General features: G+C 37.4%; 2 protein-coding genes and 1 long non-coding RNA gene across 6 annotated transcripts; 1 reads left to right on the forward strand and 2 right to left on the reverse strand.

Annotated features, from left to right (window-relative positions):
* Positions 1–16: 16 nt before the first annotated feature.
* On the reverse strand, positions 17–13637 carry LOC113679961 (discoidin domain-containing receptor 2). Of its 4 annotated transcripts, none has more exons than XM_089202766.1 (10): positions 13417–13627; positions 9296–9391; positions 7330–7673; positions 6407–6554; positions 4841–5341; positions 4374–4424; positions 4057–4188; positions 3242–3673; positions 1867–2904; positions 17–1205 (listed from the first exon to the last, which is right to left on the reverse strand). In XM_089202766.1, exons 2-10 carry the CDS (start codon positions 9363–9365, stop codon positions 898–900), a joined length of 3024 nt encoding a protein of 1007 aa, XP_089058892.1. In that variant the 5' UTR covers positions 9366–9391; positions 13417–13627; the 3' UTR covers positions 17–897. The 4 variants fall into 4 exon arrangements, with proteins under 4 accessions (XP_089058892.1, XP_089058893.1, XP_089058894.1 ...); XM_089202767.1 differs by having other exon boundaries at positions 13424–13527; XM_089202768.1 differs by having other exon boundaries at positions 13412–13435.
* Positions 13553–17106, forward strand: LOC149046754 (uncharacterized). The gene is made up of 2 exons (XR_016185545.1): positions 13553–13676; positions 17066–17106. It is a non-coding gene; the product is annotated as an uncharacterized LOC149046754 (long non-coding RNA).
* On the reverse strand, positions 15594–19913 carry LOC113680002 (uncharacterized). The gene is made up of 5 exons (XM_027196995.2): positions 19537–19913; positions 19236–19302; positions 18190–18267; positions 17216–17317; positions 15594–16642 (listed from the first exon to the last, which is right to left on the reverse strand). Exons 1-5 carry the CDS (start codon positions 19573–19575, stop codon positions 16581–16583), a joined length of 348 nt encoding a protein of 115 aa, XP_027052796.2. The 5' UTR covers positions 19576–19913; the 3' UTR covers positions 15594–16580.
* Positions 19914–21638: the final 1725 nt, after the last annotated feature.

A 21638-nucleotide genomic window follows, 5' to 3' on the forward strand; every position in this document is an offset into this window, starting at 1 on the left:
GCAAAGATACTCATACTACGGCGTACATGCTTTATTTTTCGAACATTCGAAATAAAACTCAAGTTAGATGACATGTTTATGTTAACATAGTCATATCTAAAAGGTTCGTTGTCAATAACACATCACCTAGCAAAATGTATTGTACAATAATGATGCCAAAAAAATCAAAAATATACAAAGAACATCATTCTTGACCTGACTTGCGGATAAATATCAAACGGCATTTTAATTTCAAATATTCAACAAAGAGACAAAATTCCAACAAATCAAACAAAATGTCTCTCCTTACTTTACAAAAATGAAAAACTAATTTCCCAAGAAACGTTGGGATAACTTTAGTTAAACTCCCAGAACTGCTACATCAATATTAGCTAAATGGTGTAACCTTGATCTAACATCAAATTCACTTCACTCATTTTGGAGGACATGTATAAGAGCCAGAGGGAAGAATTTCTAGGACAATCTTGGGGGTAAGAGGGTTCAAAACATCAACTTAAATGATCATGCCCATTGTTATAAACGTTTGCTAAATTACTCCCGTTTTCTTGAAAGACTGATTGCCAATAAAACAATTTATTATCGTCACAGCATTCTTGAGGGACTTCGCTTTCCCGTTCACGATTCGAAATCTATGATCCAAAGAAAATTGTCAAAAAAATTTGGGCTTTGAAGACAATTATCCAACCCAGTAGAACCGAATGTTTCACTTGTTGGTCTAGGTTTGTCTCCAAGGCAATCATATCTTGGCTGCGCAAAGTCAGGACTACTGCTTTGATGCCGGGGCCATTTCTAAATACTAGCATTCGGTCCGGCTACGTGAACAGAGTTAACGACAAACTGTTCGGCGCACATCAAAACTGTCCTCTGGTACTCAAACATCAACCCTCTCTGTGCACTTTAACATTCCATACTGACTTCACTGAGTCGCACACGCTCTGCTATACTGCTGTGTAGTTCCATGAAAGAGGGTCTCTCCTCCATTTCTCTTGTCCAACAGCGGCACATGACCTGGTACAGATCGTCTGGACATGTCTCCGGCTGAGGTAACCGAGTGGAGGGCGTACCCGTTCCATTGAAAATCTTCTGCGCGTTATCAATGACTTCCTCGTCGGTGAGTTCCGAGTAAGGATATTCTTTAGCAAGAGTGAGTATCTCCCATAGAGTGACTCCGAACGCCCACACATCACTAGACGTTGTAAAACGACCTGAAAATATCGACACATATGTGAAATGAATGTAAATGAAATAAGGAAAAAACACGTGAGATGAATCTCTTTCTCCTCCGCATTTATCAAGTTGAAACTTGTGCGCTTCTGATATGCGTCGTAAGGGTTCCCTGGAGCCCATCCTCGGCATGTCTCGTTTTCTTTCAGAAAATATCGTCCGATCTCAGTAAACCTCACGCTTCTCCGTAAAATTGGTCGTAATCAACCACCTAAATTACCGTTCCATATTAACACCTCCTATCGAACGAGTGCCTCTCCTATCGACCAAAATTCAAAATATGCACCCCACCCCCTCTAAAATAACTACCTCCTTTGCTCTCACAGTATAATGGCCAAACGCTCAGACAATAACAAACGTATAACAACGGCGAATTTCCTCAATTTCGTCCACCCTTGCAAAGTTATACCGAATATGATCCACTTGGTAAACACCTTGAGTTTAGAGAACTAATTACGAGTCCCAATTGAGCCGCTGTGAAACTTAAGAATCTGCCGTTAGTATCAATACACCGCTTTTGCTGTCGTTGACGCTGTATCACAAAAAACGATCACATCTGAACCCCCCGTCTTACCCTAAATTCGAGATAAACCCCTGGCACTAATCCGAGGACTCGTGGTATACTATGCCACCACCTCTTACCTTGTAGAATACATTCGGGCGCCATCCATCGTATTGGCAAAATCACACGTCCCTCGACGCGATAATAATGTTTAGAGTACAAGTTCCTTGACATTCCGAAGTCAGCAATTTTGACGGTGTTTGCGTGTCCCACCAAACAGTTACGCGTGGCCAGATCACGATGCACATAATTTAACGAAGATATGTATTTCATTCCTGCGGCCACTTGCTTTGCCATGTAAAACAGAGCTTGAGAAGAGATATACTGTCCGGCATCTTGCCACCCCTCGCTTTCATTCAAGCTGGGCGTATGCTCTTTTTCTTTCAGGAACTGATTTAAGTCGCCATTGGCCATGTACTCAACTATCATACACATGGGATCATCCCGACACACACCTAACAACCGAATCACATTTGAGTGCTTCAGCCCCGCCATGGCTTTCACTTCTTTAAAGAAATCATCCTTAATGTTCTTATCAACGTTCAGCTTGAGAGTTTTAATAGCCACTGTTGTACGAGAACTGTTTTTGAACTCCCCGCCCAGAATGTCTCCCAATCGCTCAACCTCTCCAATATGTACCTCACCGAATTGTCCATCACCGATCTTTTCTTTGAAGTGAAGCTTGTGACGAGGCAGTTCCTTGAATGTGTCCAGTCTGGGTCTAAAGTTTAGCTCCTCGTCAGGATTACAATACAAACTGGTGCCCGATACGCCCTGAAATGGCTCGGAGTAAATCTCCTCGTAAATAGGATTCGGGAAAGTAGTCACTGATGTGGGAGAAATGACATCGATAGGATCAGCATACCCGCTAACAACTCTAGGTTTGGGAGAATCCGGTATCAAGCGATTTTTTTCGCATGGGGAGTCCGGCTCGGCATAGTCATTATATGCAACATCTGATTCCTCTGTTACGTCTACTTGAGGAAGACTTTGGGCTGTTGCGGCTTTGGGAGATCCACCATTTGTAGGTGAAGGTAACAGAGGAGTGTTAGGTTCGGCGTAAATTACCTCTGAAAGAGGCTCAGGCGGCTTCAGTGGGGGTGGTATGGGAGGTTTGACTGCAGAGACGAGGACAAAAATAGATGATGAACAGTATAGAGTATTCACAGACTTTCTTTTTCACTTAAAACATGGCCTTCCGCGCGAGTGTTGTCAGGAACGCGAACGCAGTGGGAAGGAGATTTGAATTACTAACGTACAAACAAATTTTATTTGGTTGGCAACACCGTCAACATAGTTCCTCGTAACTTAGCTTTGAGAATTGGTTTATATTTCAAAATACCACCCGCAGTTCAGTTTTTTGCTACTCATCAATTCATTATGGTATAATGTACTGATACCGTGGAGGGAAGAAATTTATCCAGCAGATAAAGGGTTAATATTTTCTATACACACCTTTCTTTGAAGACTTGTGTTCAGAGTAAAGTCTTTCACCCTTTGGTATGTTGTTCTGTTCGTCGCTTTTCATAGTGCCTTTGTTCAGATCACCCTGTATACTAGCATATATAGGACATATGGTAACCTCTGCACCACGCTTTCCCCCCGCCTCATTGTACACATTGTTCTTGAAGCTGTACCTCTTTTCTTCGTTTTCACTTGCTGTACTATCAAGTCGAGAAACGCGCTGCGGCGTCTGGTGACGCGCGTACGGCTTAACTTCGACTTTGATGAAGGAGTTGAATGGCTTTTCACGCTGAGAGAACCAGTGAGGGTAACGCTTGCAGCAAATGAACAAAGCAACAGCAACTAGGACTGCTACGACGGCACAGATGATTGCCGCTATTACACCACCGCTTAATGAACCCTTTCTAGTACCAGTCTCTCCTCCTAAATATCAAAGAAAACACTTCCGATTAGTATCTTTTCTCAAGTACATGTTGCATGTCTACTTTAGCAGTATAACCATTTGTTTTATGCAGGGAGGGGGGGGGGGTCCTAGTCGGCAAGAACAGTACAGGGTTCATTTCCGCTGGCTGATTTGAGTCAGGAGGTCCAAATCTGCCAGCGGAAATGGCCCGGGAGGAGGTGGTTCAAATCTGCTAGGTCACCAGTCTAGTCGTGTGAGGAAAGCAGAGGGCTCGGCACTTTCCCGCTGCTTCGTACAAACGGAAAATACAGCATTCTGTCAGGCTTTTTTTGGGCACTTCCATACGTAATAACTTCAAACAAGGTACATAATCGGATGTAGGAAAGAAAAGATATTATCAAACCTGTATTTCCTTCATCGCTAACTGATGGGCTGCTGCTGGTGATTACACCTCCTTGGCCAGTGGGAGATTTTGTGGACAAGGGAGGAATCGAAGCACACACGGGTATTGGGGGTGAGTTTTCATCAAGAGGATCTGACGTAAATAAAAAAGTTATGAGCATGTACACTAAGTCAGCAAAGAAACTCAAGCTCAAACACCACAACAAAGATTACCCAAAGCTTCAACAAAAGGAAAAAACCTTAACACAAAAATACAATTGATATAGAGGAGGTGAAGATGGAAGGACTCAGAAAACAACAAGGACACTTCTCCCCCACCTCCATGAGCTTCCAATTTCTTCACACGTTTTTCATTTTCCTTTAAATCTACTAAATAATTAAATAATTATATCAGTTTTAGAGGCATAAAGGACAATAAAAAAGTTGTGCAAAACATGATACAATTATATAGCCCAGTATATATAATATAGTTATGTAAATCATCTGAAAAGTACAGCTTTCCTGGCTGAAAAAAAAATTCAGAATACAAATGCTAATGTTTAAACAGAGTAGATTTCAAGGAAGCAGAGCAATCAATGGAAAATAGCTTTGAGTGAGTATCATATATCACTTAAGATATTTCACAGAAATACCAACACACTTAGTTCACCGTGGTATCACGCTGTGGAACAATATCAAACCCAAAAGGGGCAAAATGAAATCTCTATAGTGAAGAGGGACTGCACTTTCACTGGAAGACAACAGTTCAGTGACAGTCTTTCAACAACACAAATCTTTGAACTTACTTGAATTGAAAGTAATTTCACTGATCAATATCCAATGTCCAGTGTAAGTAAATTTTAACTCCATGAACTTCCCAACATGTTTGCACAAGTCAATTGTGACATTATAGTTTTCCCATCCTATTCCACTTGAAATTTGCTTTGGTTTGAAAGACAGTGTCTTGTCAAATGTAGCACCATCTTCACCAAATCTTACTGTAACATTAGAAAACAACATGACACTTGCTTCATCCCTGACATTACAGTGAATGGTCACTGAATGAAAGAGTCTTGTGTTAAAAAACTCAAACATAATGTAAGGATCTGGAGTATCCTTAGCATTCCAGCCAATCCAACCCACTCCCTCAGTGTTTGCATAATTAACAGGAGCCAGATGACCATCAGTTAGCATTCCAAGGCCAGAGGACAGAGAGTTGCCTTTGACCAAACCATCATAACTTGAATCAGTGAAATTGTACCTTCCTTCCATTGAATTACCTTGAAGAGTCTTATATGTGACAAGTCCTGAGTAAAAGGAAGAAATTTCAAGTCAAATCAAGTTAGACAGCCGGTCATGAGAATAAAAAGAGGTATCATGGATGTACAGTTCAGTGGATGAACAACTAAGACCAATGAATTTGTGTCCAAGGACTGGTTTGGTATACTTCATGTGCAAATGCAAGGAAACTGAGATACACAAGCTCAGCAGAGGTATTTTTCCAAGATGGCCAATTATGATGAATCTTTTTCGTCACAGAGTTTACTGCAATATGTTATATCATTCATTATTGTTGGGAGAGTTCTGAGGAGAAATTACAGTTTACTCAATGGTTTGAGAAACATTTTATTATTGCATCAATGCACCAGTATATGCTGTATATTTATATTCTTTCATTAAACATACTGTTCTTTTTGGCCCACTTCTCTGCCCAAATCTTTCCAAGCAAGACTCTCCTTTGATTTGTCTTAAAATTTGTGTCCAAAAGTACAGAAAATTTCCTCAGCTCTCAACCAGTTTTTTTTTCTGAAATAGGCGTCTATGCCATTTTGTTTTTCACATTACGTTTGCATTTGCATTGGCATTGCCCCAGTTCACACATGTAGGAAGCAAATACAAATGCAAGAACATGAAATTTGTTTCATTCCTCACCTTGATGCTTGTGCTTGCGCTTGCACTTGCGTTATTGTAGTTCATACTTATGTTTCCTTGCATTGGCATCATATCAGTTTTAACTTCTTAATTCTAATTAGACAATAATGCGTCAATCAACACGAAGCTTCTAGGTCCCTGGGCACCCCCCCCCCCCCCCCGAGCATTTGAACTTTCGAAGATTGCCCTGTTCAAATTCCTTTATATTGTGGGTTTTACCATTTTCCTTTCTGATGTGCTCTTCTGACAAAACTAGAAGGCCAGAGTTGACAAGATACAGTTGAGCATTTTCACAAATTTATTTTGATTGCAAACCTCAGATTTACGACAACAAAAGATTATTTGTTGCATAATAACTATGAGTAGCCAAAAGCTAAAGCAGGTTTTCAAAAGACAAAATCAAATAATAAATATAAATTGGTGCTGAAACCATAAATTACCATTTTTAAGAGGACAGCCAAGGATTTCAAGCCTCAGACACACTTGTGTTTTTGGATCTATTGTTGGAGCAATTCTGATTGCATCTGCAACAATTGGTGGCCTCAGTATGTTTTCCTGATCATTATTGTTCTTGTTACCTTCAAAGGCCTGTTAGCAAAGAAATAAAGAACAAGAGTTAATGAAGGCCACCAACCACATAATAATCAAAGTTAATTGAGATTTGTGAGAGTTCACTTAAAATGGTAGCTAAGGCCAACAAAATTCTGTTCCTTCAGCAGCTATTTGTAATGATGGAAGCTGCATAACTCAAGCATTGGATTAAATTCATCGCTCTCAAAACTACTTGTTCAAACAAAGTTTCACTCAATCTTTCAATTATTGTGAAAATACAAACACACTACTGACCAGTAGCAATAAACATGCTGATTCTGAGTAAAAAACTGATGATATAATGAAAATTGGCAACCATTGCCAACCAGGATTTTTTGACAACCATTATTTCTGTAAATACTTTCAAATAAAATTTTTTTTTGGGAAAGATGTGGTAAATATTCTAAAGAGCAAATGAGCAGACAGCAAGAATACTTTCTTTTCTCTGTGAATAAAATTCAATCACAGCATATCAGTATTGGTGACCACAGCCACCATGGAGCTTTTCAGGGTCAATGAGGCATAAAACAAAAGGTTTCAAGTAAAAGAAAAAAACTGGGAGGATGTCATATTAATTGGCCTTGTAAAGGGCACAAAAAAGAAAAAATAGGGTGAGTGAGGAGGTGGATGGCTTAGGTTTGCAGCCATCACATCACAAATCTACCAGCCTGTTCCCTAACAAGTCCACCATGTTACCTCCTCAAATTGTCTGGCTCACATTTACTGTATACAAAATTTTATCAAGTGTGTCTGATAATTTATTAGTACATACCTTTGGTCGAGGGTTTTCACCATCATAATACCAATCATAGGTCAGTTTCTTTTCTTTAGAATAACTAATCCAGTACTGTTCTACTTTTTCTACTCCTTTATGACGGCCCTGTGTCACAATGCCTTTGATTCGCAAAGAAGTGTCAAACTGAACTTGTATGAACTCTTTGTGAATTGTAGCCGTTTCATTTTCATATGGCCTCTGATCAGGGCACCACCCACCATATCCATCAATATGATTCAACCTAGCATAAGTAGCCCAACTTAGTGGTCGAGAAGAAGAAGTAGCACGAATGCTTTCATCCTTGATAAGACCATTTTCCATTCCCAAAGGCAACAAACAATCTATAAAGAATGATAAAAGAAGTGACTAAGATCATCATATTTTCCCCTTACATGACAGGTCTGCTCTCATTACATGGTAAAGCACAGTTCCTATACAAAGAGCTAGCAGTTGTCACTATCATATTTAAAAACTATTCCATGAGTGTGTGTTGAATATTAGATGGTAACTACAGTAGCCATTGAGGTGCTTATTGCCAAGTTGGCCAAAACCACTCAGATCAAACAATTGAGAGTGAATTGGATATAGAAGCAATCCTTGCAGTTATGAACACTACTGAACTAGTAATTGAAATAAGGCCTAAAAAAAATTCAGGCCCATATGGGATTTGAACCTATGACCTCTGTGATACCAGTGCAGCACTCTACCAACAGAGCTAACAAGCCAACTGGGAACTGGTCATTATTTTGAATTCAAATAAACCTTCCAAGTGGTGAATAATGAATGTAAATATATGAAAATCATATATGTGTACTGAGGTTGAAGAAATAGATATAGAAGCAATCCTCGCAGTTATGAACACTACTGAACTAGTAGTTAAAACAAATATTTCAACTTTCCAATATTGCTTTAAGAGCTCACTAACCTTGATTTCACTCTGAAAAGTTGTTATAAATTAAAATGACAGGTAGCCCATGTTATTTCTCCCACAAAAATGGCAAAATAATCACATGACATGTTACACTGAAGTGTAGTGTTGTGTAAAGAGTGTTAATGATACATGTATTTAGTCAAGAGTGGGATGTCATATTTTAATCTGGCTAATAAGGGTTATGCAAAAGTGAAAGAACCATATTATATGGAGAACAAGAGAAATATGTAAATCACATGTATCTAACTACCCCATCTCTTAAGTTCTTCAGATTTACTGGTAGTTTGCAGCATGAAACTGCATCGATTGTTGGGAGTGTTATCATTATTGATTTTTAACCTTGAAGCCCTCTTCTTTCCAGTTGAATATTCTTCTGCAAATTGCCTCCTTGTTTGTGAGGTGCTAGGAGGATTTATTTTTATCAAGGATGGAGAAAAAAAGAAGGAAAAACGAGCTAGATCATTTCAGCCTACAGCCCAACTACAGACAGAATTTTGAATTATGTTGATAATTCTTCCATGTACTCAAGAAGAAATTTTGGCCTATGTTCCACCCCCTGATATTTGAACAGAAGACAATAGCAGGACTATGGGGACAGAAGCAAATCTTGCTGTAGGGGAGGCAGGGGATAATGTGTTTGATCCAAGTTTTAATGCATAAATTAATTTTCCAATAGATAAAATTCAAATAAGTGAGTAAGTGAGTAAGTGAGTAAGCGAGTAAGTGAGTGAATTTTCCTTCCATACCTAAACCTGTAAATGTAGCTATCACATACATGTCAGTTAAACAAAGTCAAGCTTATTTGTTCTTCATATGTTCCTTTCTAGAGAAACACATTTACCTTGGTTCCTGTTTTAAATTAGTGAATCAGACCACATTTGTATCAAACTTTGCAAAGATGAACAAAACTATGGGTCTAATTGTTGATCTTCAGGTCTTAGTATCAAGAAAGCTGTATAAAGAGAATACATACAAATAAAACTGGGAATACAATGCAGTTAGTTGTCTAAGATGATCCAAAACAGAACTTACCTTCCTGACACCCTCCAGAAATAAAAAAGGCACTTGCCAAAAGTAACATTTTCCACAAAGAAACAATCATCTTTGCCTTTTAATAATTAAACCATTCTACAAAGCAAAACAAAAACAAAGACTTTTGTTATCATGTGCTACATAATATTTGAATCCACCTTAATCAAGCTACACACTGTTTATAGAGAAAATAAAATTAATACAGTGGACAATAATTAGTCACAAAGCAGTCTTACACAACTACTAAATAAACAAAAACATTTGCAATTGATGCTTTGAATAACAGTCAAAATAGATCACATTCCTCACCAAATACCAAACATGCATAATTTCCAGCCTCACAGACAACAGTTTTCCTGTTGTTCACTTCTTCAAACACAACTGAACCAAATAATATGCAAAAGAGAGTAACATTTGGTAATAAAGTTGTTTCCAAGCTTTGAAAGATTCCTTGTAAGTATGTTGCCATTTTGCTTATCAATTACCATATTACTGTCTTACTAATCAAGTCTCAACAACACGTTTTTTTCTGAAAGCCAAGTATCAACACTTATCATGATTGCATGAATGTTGACATCTTCAAATCGACACAATCACATTTGGTAAAATTCTCACTTATTATAACCTTACTTTTGCCCACACTCAAGTATGTGCATTTTTTTAAAAATCCACATTAAAAAATATTCCAAGTCTAGTATTCTTTGTAGTTCAATATTTGCTTTCTCCAAACTTTCCCAAACCAGTTTACCTTACATATTTCTAGGTTTCAAGGTAATGACAGTCAAGATAAAAAACAAAGAAACATCAAAATCAAAATAGTTTAATATATCAAAAACCAATAAAATATATGAACCACAATTATTTGTATCTATAATGTCTGGAGATGGTTAAATCAGACATGGTGGGCTGCTATCCTATCTAGTCCTCTCTGGGAGGAGAGATACATTGTAACTGGGTTCTAAAGAATGACAGAAATCAAGCCTAACTTGCGTTTCTGTTATCATATTTTTATCAACTATTCAGTAGGTTGTAGAGCACAAGAGAGGTGCAAAGGAAGCTAAAACTCCTCCAAATTTGAAATTAGGGGGGGGGGGGGGGGCAGGGCCCCACATTTTGAAATAGAAATTTACAAAAGTGTAGCAAAACTGGGAAATGTTCAGCCTTGCAAGTTTTTCACAAATTGATTCATCGCAAGCACAATGAACAAAATAAAAGACCTCATAAAAGTTAGCTGGTACTTGAACAGGTACTAAGGAGGTCAAACATCAATTAGCAATGTACATGTATTGGACACTATTGAATTGTAAAGAAACTTAAAATTAGAAATTTTCCAAAATATCAGTGGGGTTTGGCTTGGAAAATGAAGAACTCTCCCCTTCCTTCCCCCTCCTACTTTGCCTCTGCTTCCCAAGAAATTGTTGAACTGCCATTGAACAACCTACTTAGACTGTTCGTAGACATGCAATTAGTCGTGTCAAATTGGCAATGTCAAATTCCAACCAAGTCTAACAGATAATATCTAACAGATAATATCTAAGCTTGAACTGCTCTATGAAAGATTTAGTGGTACAAAGACCACATAATATGACAAAAATTGTTCTTTTTCTTTCTCCCAAGGCTTCATTTCATTTTGGAAGGGATTTCATATTTCTAATGGTACAACATGTACTTTGCTTAAAAATAGATGTCCCACAACATTTCTCACAAGCAATTTTCCTCCTTGACAACCTGTTCTGAGAACATTTTAAAGCAGTGATCCCTTCTTGCTCCATAGTCAACCAGGATAAATCATACAGTATTCAAATTCTATTATTATTTTTATTATTATTGGTCCTTATCAAAAGGCCTACTTATACTAACAAATACCAGCAGAACAAAGCTGACAAACATTGACATAATGACAAAAGGCCTTTACGCTCTAGCCGAAAAGTTGTTTGTTTAGACAAATTCTCTGTCCTTGTGAACATTCACAAGTGGGATGATTTGTTGCATCTTGACAGATTTTGGCCAGAGCAGACAAGTCCTCAACGCACCAGTAACATAATTTGTCCCAGGTGAAAACCAGTAAAAATTGAATAAACAAACAAAACCATGATAAACTTGATCATTTGTAGTAAAAGCTACTACCAGCATGTAATTGAACTGAAATCTGTTTACTAGAAAGGTTAAAATTGCCTCAAGTTGCACAACTCAGGGATTCTAAAATTTTAAAATGGCCTAGGATAAATCCTGGAAACTAGAGATGGAATCCTTTGACAAACTATGCTGGCCAGTCTTATGAACAGACCAAGTATTGACAGAATTTTACAGCTTTGAAATTTTCAGTGCAGATGCAACAGAGGAAATGAAAATTTGTCTTGGCAAAATTTGTCCCTTGATTTTGTCAGGAAAATTCTAGTTTTCACAAGTGCAAAAAAGCCCAAAGGCAGACCAGAGACTAACAATTGTTTCTGCAATCTGATCTAGACAAGTGGAATCTGGAATCCAGGCCAAAATTTCTCCCATTCATATAATTTTTTGAGCCCAAGAATCTTACACTACAATACGCATTCGCTATGAACAACCTAAAAGTAAATTCTATGATTCAACCTTCCCTTGAACATTCTTTATCAATGTGCTGGTATGACATCATTCTGACATTTGATTTCAATTTCTGAGTTGATGTAAGATGTTAAAAATTAAAAAAAGTAATTAAAAGCAAACAGTAACTTTTCTTTAATAAAACATTCTTTATCCTTGATTTCATGATGTCAGAGTACTAAGTGACTAAAGCTTATATCAGAATACGGATAAAAACACGTAGTGACTTGTATGTTCCTTAAAAATGTCTGGGAAAGACAGATGTGAAGATCTGACGAGAGAGATAGACTTGGTTTGTTAATTTGTGTACCAGGGTAATTAGAGTCATCCAATACGTTTGAAAGCATAAATAACGTCAGCTGAAAATTCATGAATAATCATAAACATACAGAATTTCCCTTTTAAGGAGGTGAACGAGGTAACACCACTGCTATAAATAACCTCGTTCTCCATGAAATGGTGGGCGAGAACCCAAAAGAAACCAAAACAATATAACTACCATCGTTAAGTCCTAGCCAAAATAATATGATCACCAACAAATCGTATTCCACCTTTGTTGACCTCTTTTCGCATGAGAAACTTTCATTTTCGTGCGCTCACATTGAAGCTGTAAAAATTGTCGACTTCTTCACACGCAAATTCTCAGAGTAAATATTTTCCGAATAATATTGTGTTCTTGAATACAAAATTAAAATTTTCCACAGCGTGCTATTTGCTCGTTGTGGGCTCTGGGAAGATTGCTTATGTTGAAAGAGTCAGCTTCATTCTCGAATCCCTTTAAACCCTCGATTAGATCAGTTTAAGGTCAGATAAAGCCGTGAACAAATATAAATATGCAGTGAATAAGACAAGTTTTGTGGCACTTATCATGACTCTCACAGAAAAATGAAATATTCGCGGTTACAATTAGCAAGTTACAATTTAACATTTTTTCAACGCAAGACACGCAAACATGATTCTTGTTCGTGCAAATAAAAGCATGGAAATTAAACCCAAAATAGTTTCAGAGACAATCTTCCTCGCACGAGATAATCCCGAGAAGAGAAAGGAAAAAAACAATAACAAAAACTCTCAGTTTCAGGACAACTTCGGTCAGAAACAAAAGCCAACTGAAGCACTTCAATTTGGGCATTTTAAGCCTCCTGAAGGTAAACGTCAATATTGGCAAAAGAACAAATTGATTTTATGTCAACTTGTTTTTGAACGCGCTAAGCATTTTACGAACAAAAACTTGTTTAACAATACTGCAAGTATTTTGGTTTTGTTTTTAACACCAGCATCTTGTGACAAGAATGTGATCTATATTATTTACTTTAAAAAACTTCATGAAAGACAAAAAGTCGACACAAGGGGATAACAGCTGGAAGTGAGATCAAAAGTAGAAGCGAGCAAGCAAAAGCCAAATTTGATTTTCTGCGCATCTGTAGTTGATCAAGTATCTTCTAGCATATGGCTTCCAAAGACGGGGCTTATTCAAAGATTAAAGGGTAAAAATATACCACCCTGAAAGAACACACGGCACATTAAGCTATTTACTTTACCGCATAACTTCACCACAAGTCGTTCACAGTGAAAAGATTTGTGCGCGCTCAAAACGTCACATGCCACGGGAAGGAGGTCGAGAGAACTGAATTATAGCACGTTCCAGAAGCCAAAGACTATCATAGAGTGGTGTGATGGAAATATAGGCAAGCTTTTCTATTCAGCGACTGTAATCCCCGCTATTTCCTACAAAACTGAAAGCTTAGTCCCGTGATCCCTTGCGGAATGCACCGGAAGTGAGATTGAAATCTGGAATAAGGTCAGTATTGTTACGCTGCACCCAAAAGTGCGTCTTATTATCTCTTTGTATTTCCAGACATTGAGTCTACCTCGTTGTTCAATTTTGATTTTGACCATACATAGAGTGGTTGTGGCAAAAGATTTTCCTCTGTGCCATGCTGGGATGGATTGTAGTGTTAAGTGTTTACTGCAAGTAATCTTTATTAACATCCATCTAACAAGGAAAGTTTTCAGTTTTGAATTATACCCTCATCTTACTCTGTTGAAATTTCACTTTCCCCCATTGCCTAAAGCCCCCACACAAATCTGCATCTATTCATTTTATCCATTTTATCATGATAAAAGGCTTCTTTTGTTCAAGATAAGTTTCTTGTGTTTCTTGTGTGACGTACTGTGCTGAGGTAATGGTGATGATACACATTAATTTGAACCTAAGTAGGGTATGGTGGGAAAAGGAACACAATATCTATAAATGTTTTACTGTATCAGTCTCAATGGGAGGGGTACCCTCCTCATTCAGCCTAAACTTGTTTATGCCAGTGAACCGAGAAACAGGGTGTAAAATTTCACATTTAGTTTCTTGAACAGGGAGCCTATCTGGACTAAATAGGTTTTGTATGATGGCAGCACATGGTCTCCTCCCAACGAATAACACTCATTTTAGGGTTTAAAGGGACTTGAGACACCCCTCCTACCTCCTTCCCCACCATTTCCTTTTTGTTTGGGGTCAATCTATATTTCTAGTTTGGCTAATTTTTTTTCCTCTGTTTCCTTTAATTTTTGATTGTCTCCTACTCTACCAATAAATACAAGAATGTGGCTAAATGTCAGTCATTTTAAGTGAAAGGCAGTAACTTCTCACTTCTACATAACAGTGCTGAGTTCTCAAATGAAGGAAGTCTTGACTTTAACCCTTTTCCTTCTAAGCCCCGATCTAATCGGGGCAAATGACGTAATGCCAGTTCTGGCTGTTTTTCAACTCAGCGGTCTTCCCCCCCTAAATGTAAACGTGCGCATCGCGTTCTCGGCAAGAAAAGCTTTCATTTGATTCGAAGCACGTGGAAATAGGTAAAAAGCTGCAGTTTTTATGAATTTTTTTCGGCCGAAATATCGTTAAACTTTAAACATGGCGACACGAAACCAAAGGGAAAGGAGAGCGCCTGAAAGATATGGAGTTATTTCGCTTGGAATACCGTTCGACGGCGTAAACTCCGACCTAGAATTGGAGGAAGAAGAAATTGAGCAGGTTGGCGAGTTAGGATCGTCAACAAATCCCGTGTATTCTTCGAGCGAAGACGAACTTGAGGAACCTCGAAGAAAAAGAAGGAGAAGGGGAAGAGAAAGAACTGAAACTTCAAGTGTTCGTCAACATGTGAATTCATCAGAGAGCGATGGAAATGACACTTAGTAACAGTCCTCGAGTCAGTGAAAATTTGCATATCTTATAAGCCTACTTTCTGGGACAAAATGAGACACAGGAATCAGTTCTTGCTAATTTTATTGGTTCCAAAGCTTGTTAATATGCTGTAGATTGTAAAATTGTAAAATATGTTAGTAGCCTATTGAATAATCCTGAAATTGTAAGACAACCAGTTAGTTTTTCATAATTCTAGTGATATATTAATAGGTTCTGAATTTTTTAATGATTAACTAATGCATTAAATATTAATTCCCTCATGGTCAAAAGGTAGCAAATTTTTCAAGCTTTAAGAAAATGTATAGGTCTTAGAGGTTTTCTTGAAAGCTTGCAAGAAACAAAGAGCTTTTCTATAGCAATGTCAAAACGTAAACAAAACCTTCAGAAAAACTCAGAAAGAAAAGGGTTAAATGGTATTTTTCCCAATATTTGCACTCTGGCTGAATGCCACATGATCTTGGGATTTCTTGAATTCATGCAACTTCAGCAACAAACTTCATCAATTACCATAACAAACTGTTCCATATTAGGCCTTTAATGGAAAATGACTGAATATGCAAGTTTAAAACAGGAATGGGAAACAAGTAAACTCAATGTTTTATAATTATCACAAAAGACATAGAAGATCTGAAAAATGCAAGAATAACAAGCCCAAGATGTCAATTCCAACCTATAAATAACAGGGCATTTATGCAATGAAGTTGTGCATCTTGGCCAATAAAGGTTTTTTTTCTTTACCAAAGACAGGATATGAACAAAGGTTGACTTCCCCTCACCTCTGCTATTGAACAGACCACAAACAACACTAGGTACATGTAGGTATTCATAAAAAGAAGGTCTTTAATCCACACAATGAAAACAGGAGAATACTCTTAAATCCTTTCAAAGACTAAAATTGTAATTGCCCCCCAGGTTCGTGTAGTAGTTTCTTTAAGTATTTGAAAAATTTCCTCTGTGGTTAGTTACTCCAATTTTTCTAAAAACATTGAATTCTCACACAAGTAAAATTAGGGAGAGATAATGTTGGCCTAACAAAACCAAAGAAGGAAATTCCAAGGTGTGTTCAAGGGCCCCAACAAATTTAAAGACTTAGCCTCAAATAGCTCAATTAAGTTTTCTCCCAAAGTGTACCATGACAATAAACCCTTCTGTTCCTGTCTCTGCCCTTTTAACCACCAGGGCCTGACAATTGCCTTTCCATCACCTTCCATGTTTTTTTATGAATAGTTACTTTTAGACAGAGTGACTAACTTGAATACAATAACATGAAACAAAACTAAGTATTGTGTTGAGTCAGTCTTTCATTCTGCTGTAACACAACATTCTGATGCTATGGCATTGGCAAAAGATTGATTTTTTTTTTCTTTTACATTAATGTACAATCCACATTATAACAAAAAGGTTGATTGTTTCAAACATTTATGAATAATCCATATATTTAATTATTAAAACACCCCTTTCTACAAGTGATAGACAGGGACACCATGGTAAACCACAGGTGATATATCACTCTTTAATGAAGTCTTTGTCTCCAAATTTTGATTCCTGCATTGCCAATGCATTGTTCTCTACATTTTTAATGACAAAAAATGAAAAATTAGTATCTGAATTAAATAAAACAATTATCTGAAAATTGAATGCAATATGCACATAAATAATACAGGCACATTTATTAAAAATTTCTCTACAGCAAAAGGAAACAAAGCATTATGATCAAAAATTATACTGGTTGTGCAGACTGGCCTCTTTTGAAAGTGTATTTTGCCCTCCCATGAAAAAAATTTTTTAGTTTTTAAGTTTTTTTTGTCCTTCGTGGTTTGCAGTTTTCTCAATTTTTTACACATTTTGTATTTGGTTGGAAACCAATTTAAGGTGTCAGTCAGATGGAACATTAAATGTAGTTTCTTGTTCTTAATTACATGAAAATTTCTTAAAAGACACTTTTTCTCTTATATTAGCCAAGCCTAATGGGTTTGTGGTTGTCTCTTTAGATGTAGGACCACTAAGCAAGGGCCTGGAAAAAAAGGTCATGCACAAAATAAGAAGGACTAAAGCAAACCATTATGGACTGGGAAATTTTCTTTCATGAACAACAGAAAGGTGGTAACTTGGAAGTTTAACAAAAGGTTAACTAAACTTACTTAATGGCTGACTGATATCTGGAACAGCAGAACCCACATCAGATGGAGAGGAAGACCTCATAATTCTGTGTGAAACAAACCAACCAGAGCAAGCTCCAGCAGCTATAAACGAAAAAAGAATGTCAGTCTTAAAATAAGAAAAGAAAAGAAAAACAAGGCTGTGCCTAGTCAGTAATGACTACATTTTTACATGAAGTGTAATCATTTTTCTCACATTGTAAACAATTCTGATCCATATCAGATGTGACTACATTATGAAACAAATGAATGTACTTCAAATGCGAGGAAAAAATATTTTTCATGCTTAGAGCAGTAGGTTTCCAGAAATAAAAGTTGTTTATGTCCTGTGATTTCTTTAATATTCTTAAACTGAGTTATAACTAAGGGAATACATGAGGTTCTGAGCTCAAAAGAAACCCCTTACTCATGGGTTTTCTACCTAAAACAGACTAAAGTAAGTTTTTCAGTTGACTAGCACATTCAAGAACAAAACTGATATGCTGTGAGGCATTTCTAATTAAAGAGGAAAGTTACATTCCATAGACAGAATCATCTTTAAAATATGCCTGAACACAGCCTGTTACACTGAGTGACAAAGTTAATGGTAACCACATTAGCAAACAGCACTTGGATCTTAGATTAAACTTCATCATTTTGTTGGAATGGAAGTTCATGAGGATTGAAAAATAATTTGCACAGAACATCTGCAACTTTATATAATGTCGTGAAACAAGAAGTTACTGAGAATGTTTCAAATCAAACTAAGTACAACTCAAATGTGTGCTTTTTCTGTTATTATGATCAGCAAATGATGCTTTTCATGAAATCACACCCATACTCTTCCAATTTTGTCATTCTTGTGAGTATACAACTGTATTATATATACATTCAGAGTGAATTTTCAGTCATGATATAAAAGGAAAATGAACTTTTGATATCTCATATATCAATAAAACCCTTATATTAACACATACTTAGAGACAAAAGTGGAATGTACTTCTTGGGTATTTGCAGCCGGAAGAACGAAAGGCCTGAAAAAGTCACGCTACTACCTAAAAATTGAAACAAAGAAATAATTCTGTATGTACTTACTAAATAGACAAAACCACTAAAAGTAGTATTGAGGAACTGCTTTTTTTTCTGCTAAGTCTTTCTGCTCTTTTCTCATAAGGCAGGAAAAGCAAAGTAGATAGAGAAGTGTAGCACACACAGCTGACTGGTTAAACAGGCTTATTTTCAGTACAAAATAACCAACTGTCCAAACAACCATCCAATATTGCAGGATATTTGTACTCTATTGACCCATTATTTGTTGTCTACTTTGTGCAGTTGGATAATAATAGTGCATATTTCCAAAGTTGCAAGGTAAATATCCACCACTTTCACAGACACTGCATCAGGATGAATAATTGTTTTATAATAAACAACACAGATATGAAAAACTAGCTTATTTGCATCACTATACTGAAAAATGGTCAGAAAATTAATCTTTTGATATGCGATTTTGTCTCATCCACTCCTTAGAGGTGAATAGTACTTCCTATTCACTTCTCAACTTGCCAATCAGCATGTGCAAAAAGTACTATTCACTTGCGCGGCATATACCAAATATATATACTGTTCTCAGAAGTTACTCCATGATCCTACAGTACTAGGTTCTGCTTAAAATGTTTATTGACAAAGAAAACTCAGTGATCAAAAGCACACACCACAGATTATGTCATTTATCAGTGCCTTACAGATCAATCATTAGCCTCAGTCTTTGACTGCAAAGGTTTCTACCGACAGATCACAGTTTTCTCAAAAGCAACCTTGTCCATTATCTTTGATTGGTGGAAAACAATTCACTGTTCCTCAAAACTGATCAACAAGTGCAACATCTATTGCATCATGAAGATTTTTACGGACTAATTCCCTCTACTAACTCTTCTTTAGGTAAGATATGCACAAGAACAAAACTTTTATCAGAATTCTTAAGTTTAAAAATTATATATAAAGGGGCTTGCTTGTACAAGCTTACCTATAATTATTGACCAAAGGCCATACCATGCTGCCTTCCCTTGACGCTTTCTCCACTCCAATAAATCCTGTAACATCAACAGAAAATGACGCCAGGATCACAAATAAAGGACTGGCCCCGATTGTAATAACAACCCATGACATAAATAGTAATATAATTGAAACAAATATAAGTAAGATGGCCGACGTACACAAAAAATACCATTACTAACACTGCATAGAACATGACTTGCAGTTTATCCCATTTTTAGGAAAAAAAAAAACAAAAGTCAGAAAAAAAAAAAAAGATTAAGTCCACTTACAGGGCGTTCATGGGCTGTTTGTCGATTGACCCAATCCATGACACAAAAATGGTGGGTACGAACTACATCACAGAGAACCCTGGCTGCTCGAAACCCGGAGTATCATTTCGTTTCCAGTTTTAACCGCGAGAAGTCAGGTCTTTGTTTACATCGTGCTGCGCATCGAAAGATCATATGACATGACGGGATATGGCGACGAAAGGGCGAAGAGCTTGTGGCGGAGACCTTTTGAGAAGCTAAAAGTTTCCATTGAACGAGGTTTGACGAGGTCCGAAACTTTAACGAGGTTTGGAACTAAGAGAAATTAAGGTCGGATTCGCCGTTGCCGTGGCCTCAAATGAGCTACGGCGATGTTTTGCATTGTCTCAGGAGTAGTTCTGGCGATTTATCTGTATTTTATAATAAAGTTAGGATATAACGCGCGCTGTCATTGGTTGAAAGAGCGTGCTCTATGAGAGTATAGAGCATAGAACTGAGCGAAAGCTGTCACGCCATCTGCCAAATTGTACCATGTTCGACCTTTTCCGGGACTTCTTTTTAGCTTTTTTTCGATAATTGAAAGTGAAATTTCGGAACAAGCGAGCCGGCAAGTAGTAACAGAAGAACCAAAGAAAGGTTTGTAAACATACCAGGCGCCGTTATTTACGTTATTAAAACGTGGGCAGATACGAAAATCCTCAAAGGAAAAACAAAATAGACATTCCGAGTTTTAAAGATTTTCACGCTCAGTTAGATTGCAAGCTTACGTACGGTAATGAAAATCAAACACAGCCAACACTCGTATAGTATATAAAGTTCAGAGTTCAAAAACAAAACAGAACAAAACAGAAATGATGAAAAATATAACCAAACTGGCATAATTGTTAAAATTCATACTAATCATGACGGTGTCTGAGAAAATATGATCATGCTGAAGTCCATCGCGGCTCACTTATCATGCCGCCCTTCGAGTGAAAAAATAAGAGCTCGCTCTGATATCCTTTCCAATGTGTTGAGTGGAAAGTCACTTCAGTCACTGCAGCCGAGTTTTGCGGCGCTGTCATCCCGAGCGATCTTCATGTTCCGGTGAATTCGGCTGTCGTTCATTTAAAAAACACTCGCCTTGAACAGTTTGTTTTCTACCTTGTCATGTGAAAAAACCCGCGTGTTTTTATGAGCCATAATTCGGCTGAAGTTCACGGATCATTTCACTTCAAGATTCTGAATTAAAAACTTCAGGCAAAAGCGTTAAATTCGACCTGCCGAATTATTTTTGTTCGTAAACTATCGCAGAGTGTGAACTTTGGTGGTTTTTGAACTTTGATGGTTTGACACTTTTGACAGCTTTTGTCTTGTACAGCCAATCAGATTATTTGAACCATTCTAACAGGGATTCTGATTGGCTTATTGTAGCGTGCTCTATGAGAGTATAGAGCATGCTGACGACACTGTTCTTCGCTCAAGAAGTGGGAAGAAACACTCGACTACGTCTCGTGTTTCTCCCTACACTTCTTTCGTGCTCTAGCCGCTTCCTGCGTGCTTTATAACAGAACAGAGCACAGTCAAGGCTTCTCTATTTGTTAAATCGGCTGTTTCAAAGGTAGCGGAAAGAGTTATCTTTGATCAGTTATGTGAGTTTTCTCTTGACTTTCTCAGCGGGAATTTGTCTGGTTTCTTGAAAGGACACTCGACAGCCCTTCTCAAGACATTCGAAGACATTAGGAAAAAATTAGACTCTAACCCTAAGCGAACACTCTGCAGCAATTACCATAGATCTCTCCAAAGCATTTGACTCTATCAATCATGATTTGCTTCTTGCAAAGCTGTCAGCTTATGGTGTAACTAAAGACGCCTTACAACTTCTACGTTCTTACTTGACTGACCGTAAGCAACATGTCAAGACTGACGGTATTTTGTCGGATTGGCAAATTATGAGGTGTGGAGTTCCTCAAGGCTCAATCTTGGGCCCCCTTCTCTTCAATATATATATGAACGATGTGAATTTTTCAGATATTTCGTGCTCTTTAAGATTTTATGCCGATGACACTACTGGGTACTCTTCAAACCTTTGTCCATCTACCTTGCAAATAAATCTACAAAACAACGTTGGTCTACTCGCTTCC

Source organism: Pocillopora damicornis, chromosome 4 (genome assembly GCF_964200805.1).
Source record: "Pocillopora damicornis chromosome 4, jaPocDami1.2, whole genome shotgun sequence".
NCBI lineage: Eukaryota > Metazoa > Cnidaria > Anthozoa > Scleractinia > Pocilloporidae > Pocillopora > Pocillopora damicornis.